This window comes from Ornithodoros turicata, unplaced genomic scaffold (assembly GCF_037126465.1).
Source record: "Ornithodoros turicata isolate Travis unplaced genomic scaffold, ASM3712646v1 Chromosome52, whole genome shotgun sequence".
Taxonomy (NCBI): Eukaryota; Metazoa; Arthropoda; class Arachnida; order Ixodida; family Argasidae; genus Ornithodoros; species Ornithodoros turicata.
Window position 1 is genome coordinate 78372 of NW_026999380.1, and position 12040 is coordinate 90411.

Consider the following 12040-nt stretch of genomic DNA (forward strand, 5'->3'; position numbering starts at 1 on the left):
GTAGAACGGTCTTGTCCTTAACTACATTGTAAAAAGATAGAGAATCGCTCTTAAACAAGGTACAACAAGAACTACACCTTAGATCCACATGGCTTCGCCTTTTCATATAGTGTTGTGGTCCGTCTGGGAATATGACCTAAGTGCTGCTTTCTCAGTGTGGACAGACGCTTTGTCACGTGCTTTCACAAACTCTTTCCTGCTTTTCACCCACCTTTCCATACGCAGAGACGTACTGTCGTAGCGTATTGGTGGAAGATAAGGTTTTCAACAGAACAAGTCCGACCTTCACCAAACCCCGAAACCTGCTCTCTAAATACAGAGCTTCACCGCATAGCATGCTGTGCGCCAACCATTGCCACGAATGATAGGGTTATCGCCACTGATTCGAGGAGAGAAGGGGGGGGGGGGCGTACGCCTTTTTGTGGCAATTTTGATATGTGTATAATTGCCACAAAAAGGCGTACGCCTCACTCTCTCCTCGAATCAAATGCGATAACCCTATATCATTCCCGGCAATGGTTGGCGCACAGCATGCTATGCGGTGAAGTCCTGTTCTTTGGTACCCGGTACCCGGGTTCGAATCCCGGTGCCGGCTGTGCTGTCTGGGGTTTTTCCTGGGTTTTCCTCAGACGCTTTCAGACATATGTCGGCACAGTTCCCCTAGAAGTCGGCCCAGGACGCACATTTCCCCAGGGCGTCAGTCGTGACGTTGCCCACATACGTGAGGCCGACAACGGCAAGCCCTTTCAACATCACCACCACCACCACCTGTTCTTTGAGTGTGTGGTGTATTTTGTCGCCTTTACCACGCACTACCAAACAGCACGGGTGTTATGACTTTTTTTTTTTTTCGCCTTTTGTATCATATCACATGCGTCTGGTGAAAATTCGCGCGGAGGTCGCTTTGTTGCCTCTGTGTTTTTTTGTTTTGTTTTTTTTGCGGTGGCGTGAAATGACCATAACAGGCACAATTTGGAATAGAGCGTCGCGATGTACTTATGATGACGCCAAGAACAAACTGAAGTCACATGACACGATGAAAACAGAGTAACGAGTGCGAAGTGCCGTTCAGCGGATTCGTTTTTATAGGTCATAGGGTATAACTTCTTTTCATTACAGAGTTTTAGTACATCGTACCCTATCGCCTTTGCGTACGGAGGGGATATAACGCTGCTTGTTCTGCGCACTGCACGAAGCCATATCTATGTTGTGGGCGTGCGCAGTACCATTAACGCTACCCCTTCCGTACGCGCAGAGGCTATAACGTACAAGCACTAAACTTCTCTATTGGCAAGTGCTAGTAGAACGGTCACTCTTAAAAATGAACTTCACTACATAGCACGCTCCTGGCCAACCATCATCTCGAATGATAACGTTCTCACCCCTGATTTGTTGAGAGGCGGAGCCTATTCTGTGCCGTGCATAGTGGCCACAAAATAGGCTCCGCCTCCCGTTTTCAACAAATCAGGGGCGAGAACGTTGTCATTCGGGATGATGGTTGGCTAGGAGCGTGCTATGTGGTGAATTCCTTTTTAAGAGTGCGGAAGACCGGTAGACTACACTCTTAAAACAGAACTTCACCGCATAGAACGCTCCTAGCTAACCATCATCTCGAATGACATCGTTCTCTCCGTTCATTTGCTGGAAACGGGAGGCGTACGCCATTTTTGTGACAATTATGAACTGTATAAGTGTCACAAAATAGGCTCCGCCTCCCGTTTTCAACAAATCAGGGGTGAGAACGCTGTCATTCGGCATGATGGTTGGCTAGGAGCGTGCTATGTGGTGAAACTCATTTTTAAGAGTGTACCGCGTGTACTGCACCCCATTAACAGGTAAGGTTATGAATCGCGCTGTATCTGTCATTGGTTCGGGTAAGTTAGGGGTGACGTTATCGCCGTTCTACTGACACTCGCCCTTTTAATGTAGGGTAATTTCTGGAATATGCTGTGGAGGAAAAAAAAAATGTGGAGACACGTAGCCTGTGTCAGTATTCTTTACTATTTTTCTTTTCACGTACAAATTTCTTAGGCAGTGAACCCCAACTACGCTTTTACAGTATAACGCTGCTGCAGTCTTTCGTGCAGTGTCGAGACGACCGTCTCCCATTTCGTTGCACTTCTTCAACACATGGTCCCGCTCGAGAGCTTCATTTTGTCATGTCTATACATAGTGTGTCCGACTGAAGACTGACAAAACGCCGGGAACACTCATGTTTATAAAAGCGATAAAAATACACACGACGTACACAATGAATTAAAATTAACAATAGCCATTAACTTTTCGGATGCCTATGCAGATCCCCTCATCGGAATGAAGCAGGAGGCGGTTACGCGGTACTATTTATGTAGCAAGGGGGCGTAGCAGTCGGGTAGTGGTTCGGGGTGCTTGTTCAAAACATTATTAGTTCTTTAGATGAACCAGGATTCGAGTTCTTTTTTTTGGGGGGGCTTTTTCTGCAACATATTATCTTCGTATCTGTGATACCTCATTGTAAGGATGAGACATATCAGGGAGCCAGTTTAACGCTCTCACCTGTGAAAGCGCTAGCATGTGATCGTCTTGGATTTCTGTCAATCTGGGTTTCTCGACCCATTCACTTGTAAAAACATATGCCTCCAGTGGCTTCTCTGCCTTGAAATAAAGCTACTTTTCACCACAAAGTATTCGTGGATATCACTAAGGTCCACCTGCGGCCACAATGATAATTCGTGTGCACAGTCACCATGTTTCAGAACACACAGGTCACCGCCAAAACCGTTCAAGCAAACTTGCATACATTCATGCCCAGCTGAACACTAGAAATACCAAGGCGCTATGGAGAAATTTGAACTCCTTGCTAGAAAGCCATGTTCCCAGTCCGCCCCTCTCCACACTTACATTCGGTTGGACAGAAGTAAGCGGCAGCCATCTCGCTATGGCGTTTAATGAACATTTTATACGTTCCGTGGGCGTGGGTACAGGAGATACACTCTTAAAAATGAACTTCACCGCAGAGCACGCTCTTAGCCAACCATCATGTCGAATGATATCGTTATCTGCCCTGATTTGTTGAAAACTGGAGGCGTACGGCTTTTTTGTGACAATTATGAACAGCATAAGTGTCACAAAAATGGCGTACGCCCCCCGTTTTCAACAAATCAGGGCAGATAACGATATCAATCGAGATGATGGTTGGCTAAGAGCGTGCTCTGCGGTGAAGTTCATTTTTAAGAGTGTACACCAGTGTTCTATGATCAAACACCAAGTTTTTCCTGTTTTCTGCATCCGACGGATGCTGAGGAAGTGTCTTCCATTATCATGTCTTTGAAAAATAGTACTTCCCTAGACGCTTTCGGGTTAGATGTGCGAAGCCTCAAGCATGTGTCCCGATTTATTTCACCCGTACTCTCACATATCTGTAATCTCTGTATCTCACATGGTGTGTTCCCGACAAACATGAAAATAGCGAGAGTTTTACCAATTTTTAAAAAAGGTGACCGCAATGTTCTGTCAAACTACAGACCGATTTTTGTTCTGCCATACTTCTCGAAGGTCTCGGAAAGAGTTGTCTACAAGAGGCTTCTTTGCTACCTAGAAAAACACCAAGTTCTTTCGTCAAGGCAGTACGGGTTTAGGCAAAATAAGTCCACAGAACTTGCTCTCGTTAGACAGAAAGAGGCTATCTTAAATAACTTCGAAGCGAAAAATGTTGTGCTGGGTGTATACATAGATTTTTCCAAGGCATTTGATACACTAAACCATGCAGTGCTTTTAGCGAAACTAAGTCATTACGGTATTCGTGGTATGGCCTTATCGTTCTTCAAGTCGTATCTCTCGGATCGCTGTCAATTCGTTTCACTAGACCATCAGAATGTATCGCGCTCCCTACATATCAAAGCAGGAGTACCACAGGGCAGCATACTTGGTCCGCTGCTGTTTCTGCTGTACATAAATGACATCGCCACATTACACCCAAATATAGTTTTGTACGCAGATGATGTATCACTCTTAATCAGCGGGAAAACGTTCGATGAAGTAGCTGCGGAAACCAACGAAGTCCTAAGAAACGTAACCAGCTGGGCATCACAAAACCAACTCACAATCAATACCGAAAAGACGTTGTCGACTCTCTTCACACAACGTGGCTCACACATTGTGCCCAACAAGGGTATTGTCATTGGACACTCAAAAGTTAAGCTCGCTCAAAGCATTAAAATCCGTGGAGTCATATTCGACCACAAGTTACTGTGGCACAATCACATCTCTTCCATTGCATCCCAAATCAGTTAGACCCTTAGCCCGCTGCACAAAAACAAATTCTTCCTCCCCACCTCCTATAAGGGACTACTATATCACTCTCTTATTCAATCCAGACTAAGTTATTGCAACCTCGTATGGGGATCAGCATCTAAGAGGTCTCTTCAACGTCTTCACATTCTGCAAAAGAGGGCCATCCGTATCATCGAAGCAGCCCAATGTGACATTACAACAAAGCCCCTTTTTCGCAAACACCATATCCTATCGATCTTTCAACAATATACGTATCGCCTTGCTCTTTCATATAAACACTCCATGAGGAACCAAAACGACTTGTCCACCCTATCACAAGTCACAAAAAATAAGAAATCTTACGCCTTTCGTAACTCGGACATCTATTATGTGCCGTTCTCACGTTCTGGTTATGGACTACAGAGATTACAGGTAACAGTCCCTCGTCTTTTGAATGCCCTTCATCTACATAGTATTGACATCTGTAGCGTGTCCTTCAGAGAGCTGAAAACATTACTTTTTGAAACTGATATTAGGTTGTTCTAATTCTAAGGCTGTTTTGAAAACATTACCTTTGACACTGAAATCAGGCTGTTCTAATTGCATATTTACTCCTAACTGCACGCGTTGCATCTGCAATCCTGATTGCCTATCTGTTGCATTTAGCATGTTCTTTTGATATCAGTAATTATTGTATTGTTTTTAACTGCGGTACTACTGTAAGGATCCTTGAATTGTGGTAAGCGTGAATTTGTAAATTATCTCTTGATCGTTTTTTTTTTCTCTGGAGTCTGTATAAGTGTTACATGTCTTGTCCAGATGCCCTGATTGTAAGGGGGCCGAGACGTTTCTCAAGCTTCCAGCTTTTTGTCTCGGCTCCCCCATCGTTCTGATGGCAAATAAATAAAAATAAAAATAAATAAAAAATAAAAATCATAAAACTCCATTTTTGCTCGATGACGGGACATATCGTCACCGTCCAAGCTGTCTATATATTTCTTGCCTACACTTTCGTCACACATGAAGGCGTACACCCGTTGTCAAAGGAAGCCATGCAAATGTCAGTCTGCCAATGTCGTCAACACGCGCATATAGTCCGATCCGGTAGTGCCACAATATGGCGTCGGAGCAGACGACACGCTCCCGTGATGTCACGTTCACAAACCCTATTGCGAAATGTGACGTCTCGCGGCATGCTCAGCGGGTGGCGCGGCTTGGAAGCTTAGGAGGGTGTAATCGAACCCCGCGGGAGGGACTCGAGCAGCCGTTGCACTCGTTAACTAGAACTGAAATATTCTCACAAGGAAGCAGGCCCCAGAGGCATTTGACATTTATTTATTTCGCCAAAACAATGAACACACATTGATGAATATAAACATTGGGGAACCAGAGGGAGTACTGCTCATTGAAGTTCCTCATCAACAGCTAAATGAAGGTATTTTAACAGAGCACAATGATAATGTAATCGAAGTCATACGCACCAAAACAATTTAAGGTGATGCACTTATATCATCGTCAACAAAAGCAAGCGGAACGGAGATGAATGATGCATAAAAACGAAGATGGTTACAAACGAGATGCGTTACGAAATAACACATGCTTTAGTTTATTTCTAAATAGCGGATAAGATCGAATGCATGCTACTTCACGTGTTAGTTGGTTCCAATCACAATCTACACGGAAAAAAAACGAGAGCCTCTCATAGTTTGCATTAGCCGTACACTCTTAAAAATGAGGGGGGGGGGGGGTGTCGAGGTAGCTTGCCGTTGTTGGCCGCACTCAAGTGGGCATCGTCACGACTATAGCCAAAAAAAAAGGAAACGAAGGTGGGAGAAAGGGGAGTTGAGGAAAAAAAAAAAACTTCAAAAATGAAAAAAAAAAACTGAAAAAAAAACGGGAGGCGTACGCCTTTTTTGTGACACTTATGCTGTTCATAATTGTCACAGAAAAGGCGTACGCCTCCCATTTTCAACAAATTAGGGCAGATAACGATATCATTCGCGACGATGGTTGGCTAGGAGCTTGCTATGCGGTGAAGTTCATTTTTAAGAGTGCATTATTCGTGTGGTCGAGGATTCATTATATGCAGTAAGAACGTTAGACGGCTTGGCGTGAAATGACAGTCCCGTGTCCACCGAAGCGGCAGCGTAGCCAGGAAGGTATTTCGGGAGGATTCTGCAGGAACTTTACATGTGTGCAGAGGATTCACCCTAAATTTCCCTTTCTGAAATGCTCTACTAAAGGTACGATACCGGGAGAATTTGAACCCCCAAAACTCTTCTCCTCCGGCTGCCCTGCTGCATTGAAGAGCTGCAGACAATGTGCTTTGTGCGCATATGTTTTGGCTCGCTATGCTATTCATGCTATACACACAAGTCACGTCTGCTGTAAGGCCTACTGCCACACACAGTAGCTTTTCAGTGGCTCTATTTCATAAAGCTACCTTAAGCCTTTCGTCTGCTGAAGTACAATGGGACCCTTTCATACCGTTTTGGCTTGCCTCTGATTCAATGTGGGCGTTTATCGATGATCATTTCATCGACTTTTTTCTCCCTGCTTGCGTAGCAACTGTCAGTCGAGTTCAATGCAATGCGATGAAATAAGGGTCTGGTTGAATCTGCAACGGCGGGGCATTGTTCACAAGCTAGCTGTTTCATTCTGAACGGATCAATTGGTCGAGCACCAGGTTCCACTACGTAACTTCCCATTAAAGTTTTACCAAAAAGACAACGCGATGGAACCCAACTACGCGAAGCCACAAAAAATCGAAGTGTACCGTGAGTTGCTGAAGGTCCGAGGAGGCGAGGGCTATCATATAATATGTCAGGTGGGTAAGAAATGCTTCCAAAGCGCTGCGCAAAAGAAAGCTTCAATCATATGTCCATTCTGCGCTTACAACCCCAGGGCTGCTTTGTACCTCTGCGCTGTACCTCGATGAAAATGTTCGCTGCACACTTAGTATGTATCTCATCCTCTCTAACTTTTTCTTACAAGTCAGCTGTGTTGCGATGATTTAATTGTTGTCGTCGTTTTTGGGGGCGGGGGGGGGGGGGGAGACCCCGTTGTGTTTCACGCGTAACCTCATTCGAAATGAACTTGGCATATGAATGTCCTAGTAGGAACGTTCTTACAGCGTTTTTTCAATGTTGCTTCGAGTGAGACGGGTTTATTTTAGCTCCGTGGCACACTCATACATGCAGGGTGTTTTTCATAAAATTTTTTCATAAAAAAAAACTAAGGGCTATAGACGTCCTGTGTTCACTTCTGTCATCTCTGGGCCGGCGGACGTTCTCGGTCATCTCGCGCTCAACCGTCGAACGATTAATTAACTAAAAATCGTTCATTAACTTTTTAAATATAGGAGCTACGAATTGTCCCAAAGAGGAGGTCTGTTCCCTTGGTAACCTGATATCGTAGCCGTTCTCAGAACAAAATCCCGTTTGATAGATCGTCCGACAAACATTCGTGAGGGAGCACCTGTTTTTTTTTTTTTTTTTTCTCTATTTGGTTCATTGCGCATCTTTGAAGACTCGAATTTCCTTTATTCCCAATGTGAGAGGGTGAAGGAAATAGTCATATCAGGCCATAAATCATGCAGGTAGTCCCATACTATCCCTTAGTTGTGCATAGGCTACGCATAATCACAAAAAGGTCAATGTATACCCAAGCAGCACACCAATATTGGTCGAATATTGCACCCACATGGGCTGCCAAGATTGCCAACATTGGTCGAATATGGGCTGCCCATATTGGCAAGCGCATTTTGCACCAATATTTACAATATTTCTGTGATAACGCCAACGCGGAGTCCGTGTAATAATAAAGCGTTATCTGGTTTAATATCCACCACTGATATTACTTCTCCCTTCTTATTGCTTTTTCATTTCTGCACATCTGATTGATCCACGTTGCATGCAATTACAAAAAAAAAAAGAGAGAGAGAGAGAAAGCACTGCGTCGCCCCAAAAACGAAGAACGGGTGCAACGCCCGTTTTGCTGAAGACCACAAGCAGTCCCACGGAACTGCCAATGTCAAAGGTCCCTCAGAAGCCTTCATTGGCGCAATTCTTCGCAATTATTCCTCGCAATTTTCTATGCACCGAAAATTTCCAACCCGCTCCGAGAGTACAAAGGAGCGAAACACTTTCGTGACGGTGACGGACATACGCCAGAGCAACTCACACTGCTTGCAGCAACTTGAAAGCACCTAACTTTACAGAAGAGCCATCCCTTACTATCAAACATTGTGTTTTTTACTTGACCTGCCGCAATTCCGTTATCATTACAGGAACCAGCGACATTTTAGCCCGTATGGAACGTCCGATCCTACTGTCGCGCATGTGCATTAGTTGTAGAACGCGTGATTTCGCTCAAAACGACCCGCTCGCTCTCAGTCGGCTCGTCCGATTGGCATTGACCTTGCGAAGCAAGATGGCGTCTTGTTCCAGAACGTGAAAAGTTGAGTTGTCCAGTCCTAGTGAACATTACAGTGGAATTTCCACGTATGTTGACTGTTTCGAACAATGTGTATCGTCTGCGGGAAGTTGTTGGATGTAATGACGTACTGAATCGGGCATTTCACACGCTTCAACGTCCAATCTTCCTGTGCTGATTGGGCATTTTTGCAACACGGGTACGTACCATTTTCTGTATTTTCAATCAATATGGGGTGTACACGGGCAATATGGGGCCCATATTGCCAGGCTTTTTCCCAATATTTGCTCAAACTGGGCAATATGGAGCCCACATTGCCCAGTTTCAGCCAATATGGGGGAAATCTTCGCGAAACGGGCGCCATGTTGGGTCCGTATCGCCAACGACCAGCCAATATGAACCCAATATTGTATGCTGCTTGGGTAACCATAAACAAGGAAATAGTCATATGGGGTGATTAAAGGGACTGTAAAGTGGAAAATAACCCCCATATTTTTGCCCACTATCATGCACGTCATTGTTTGATAACACATGGAAAACATTACTTCTCAATTCAGCACATTTTTTACAAATAAATATTTTGAAGATTGCCGGAACATGAACGGTGCTTCCAACGAACGGCGAAAAACAGCAGCTTGGGTTCCGCGTCCAAGGCTCCCGGGGATTGGTCAACCCTAACCACGTGAGAGTGAATTTTGTAGAGGACAAATTTGACGCACGTTATCTTACAGCTAAATGCCATTTTAAAAATGACGCTCACTTCCATAGTTTCTACATTAATAAAGCATACAGCTACTTTGCCGCTATACGAGCTACGATCCGCCGCGCCATCTCCAAGGCCGTCTTTGTTATCGCGTTTATTGTCTACGATGTAGGTCGCGCGAAGCAGAAAATGGCAGCTAATGACATGTCTGCGGCTGCTGTGTCACGTATTCGAGAGATACCTACATATGCCTGGTGTAGTATGGGTGTTCGAGGATGCAAAAATCATCTTCGTTCATCTCCAACGATGGGCGTTTTCTACCATGAGATTCCACAGTAGAGTGCGCGAAAACGAATGTGGTTCTAAGCACTCAGCTATTAGGTACAGCAGTCGCGTGCTGAGCCATTTTGCTGCCGATGACTAAGAAGATGCCGTAGAAGGCGAATTGCGAAGACGTCCGAAGCAAGAAGCAGAAGCAAGATGTGCCGTTCAGTAACCAGTGATTTTGCTTCACCGAGGTGACGAGCTCAACACAACGTCTCAGGTATGTACAGGTGTCACACATGTATAAATTATAATATAGCGATGACGTATTCCATGTTATCCTAATTGTCCCGTACTGAACATTGCCAACATGAAGAAATTTAAGTTTAGGGGCCCTCCAGTGTTGAAGTGGCGCCAAACTGCTTCGTGTGTGCATGATCCAGTCACTCAAGTTGACATGACAGAAATAGCTGAAAGCAAGTATGCAAAGTCCACAGATGGAAGCACTAGACGTGTTACCTGTTGCAGACTTTGTGACATTTTTGGAGTCTTTGGACCAGTGGCGTACCTAGAGCTACCTGCGCCCATGGCAACATGGTTAACATGATGTCCTTGGGGATGCGTTTTCGTGTGGTCCGCACTAGGTTTCACACTACAACCTCTCTAATGGCGGGTGCTTTAGATCATTTATGAATGTGCCAGGTTGAGTGCCCGACCTGGCACATTCACACCCGACCACATAACGGCGCCCCTGTTCACCTGGCGCCCATGGCACGTGTCCACACCTGCCGCACCCTAGATACGCCACTGCTTTGGACAGGTGCAGAACATCAGTGTGACGTAAACAGTAGGAGAAGATCCGATGGGGTAGCTCCTTTGAAGGGCAGAGGAACACGTCCTGTTGAGGTATGGCTATGACTAAGGAACGCTAATTAATTTTCTAGAGATGCATCCTCTACACTTGAATGTCCAGTGAAACAGCAAAAGTTCATTGTCTTAGAAGCCCCACTACTGGAATTGCTCAAAGTGTGTCGCAGCTACAGTGAGCCAGGCAAGGTTACCACATCACATTGGTCCTAAATTTACGGAATTCCCCACTCTCGGACACGACGGTCATTTCTCCTTATTGCTCTCCCGATCCTACCTTCTCAGAGATTAATGTGGTTCTCCATGCGTTGCGTGGGCACCGCCTTTTACTACTCATGCTTTCAGTTTCTAGTTCTGCTGAATAAATCTTCAATTGAGAGTTTCCAGCCATTACGCTGTCTACTGTGTTTGCCCCTCATCTATATTGATGCGCTATAACGGTACAGCGCATCAACGTGCCAAAAACAACCGAACAACCTTACATTGCCTTATCAACATGCCAAATATTTTTGTTGCCGCAGATAATAACTTCATAGAGTTTTCCTCTGCACCTTTCCACGCGTGAAAAGCGTAGGGTAGTCCTATACTTTTGGAGTAAACTATACGGTGTTATTCGATGGAGATTTGCTGTTTTTGTACAACCTTCATTGTACATTTCTTTTGTCTCGCTTAGCACACGCGAAGAAAAGTTCTCATCTTCATCAAGATGACAGGTCGTTGTTGAATCTATCTGCATCATTGTTGTTCCTGTACTCTTTTCATCAACAGAGAATACAAAAGTGCACAAATGGTAAAATATAACTACTCTTGTTTATTTTGTTGCAGGCTTTACAACTCTATCAAGTACGTCAAAACATCAGAGGGCAGAAAGTCCTACTCTGACTCCTACTCTGTCAAGTCCTACTCTGAAGAAAAAAGAAAAATGTAGTTCCAGTTGTGACGAAATGTTGCTTCCGCTCTTATATTATATTTCAATTAAATGTTACGATGCGTTTATCGTGTACACTGAAGTCAGTTTCAATTTCCAGGGTTGTCAAAAGTACTTTACAAAAGCACATCTCAATTACAGTAACAGAGAACTTATGAAATAAATTATTCAGCCATTTTGGAGTATTATTGCCCACACCAATGTTGCATAGTCAACTTTGAACCCAGATCAAAGGTCCTCCTTCCCAGGTCCCAGTCCTTCTTTACAAATGGTAGTTGGTGACATGTTAATGAGTCAGTTACAAGTATTCCTTTTATCAAAACGGAGTCAATTAAGTGTGAAATCCCTATCTCGGTTCAAACATTAAATGGCATTTGGAAACCTGGTCAATAAGAGATACACTTTGTGGGTTATGATTAAACGCAGTTCAGCTGAACGACACTGGTGAAAATTATCTTAGTTACTCTTCATATATACAAGACACGAGTATAATCTACAAATACAGATATGCCCCAGGTTACTTAACCCTCCAGGAATAAACTAATACTTATAATATGCTGTAACCCCAAAGAACAAAGCAATGAGAATAACTT

The 12040-nt window shown here is 44.3% G+C and overlaps 1 protein-coding gene across 2 annotated transcripts in view; it reads left to right on the plus strand.

The window, feature by feature from the left end:
- Nucleotides 1–6922: 6922 nt before the first annotated feature.
- The window catches only part of LOC135374292 (uncharacterized), an 83831-nt gene continuing 78713 nt past the window's right edge, over nucleotides 6923–12040 (plus strand). Inside the window, exons 1-2 of one of the 2 annotated variants that reach the window (XM_064607278.1) lie at nucleotides 6923–7078; nucleotides 7156–7209. In XM_064607278.1, the coding sequence (XP_064463348.1) occupies nucleotides 6986–7078; nucleotides 7156–7209 (147 nt within the window). In that variant the 5' untranslated portion in view covers nucleotides 6923–6985. The remainder of the gene's footprint in view (nucleotides 7079–7155; nucleotides 7210–12040) is intronic. The other variant, XM_064607279.1, reaches the window with a different exon arrangement.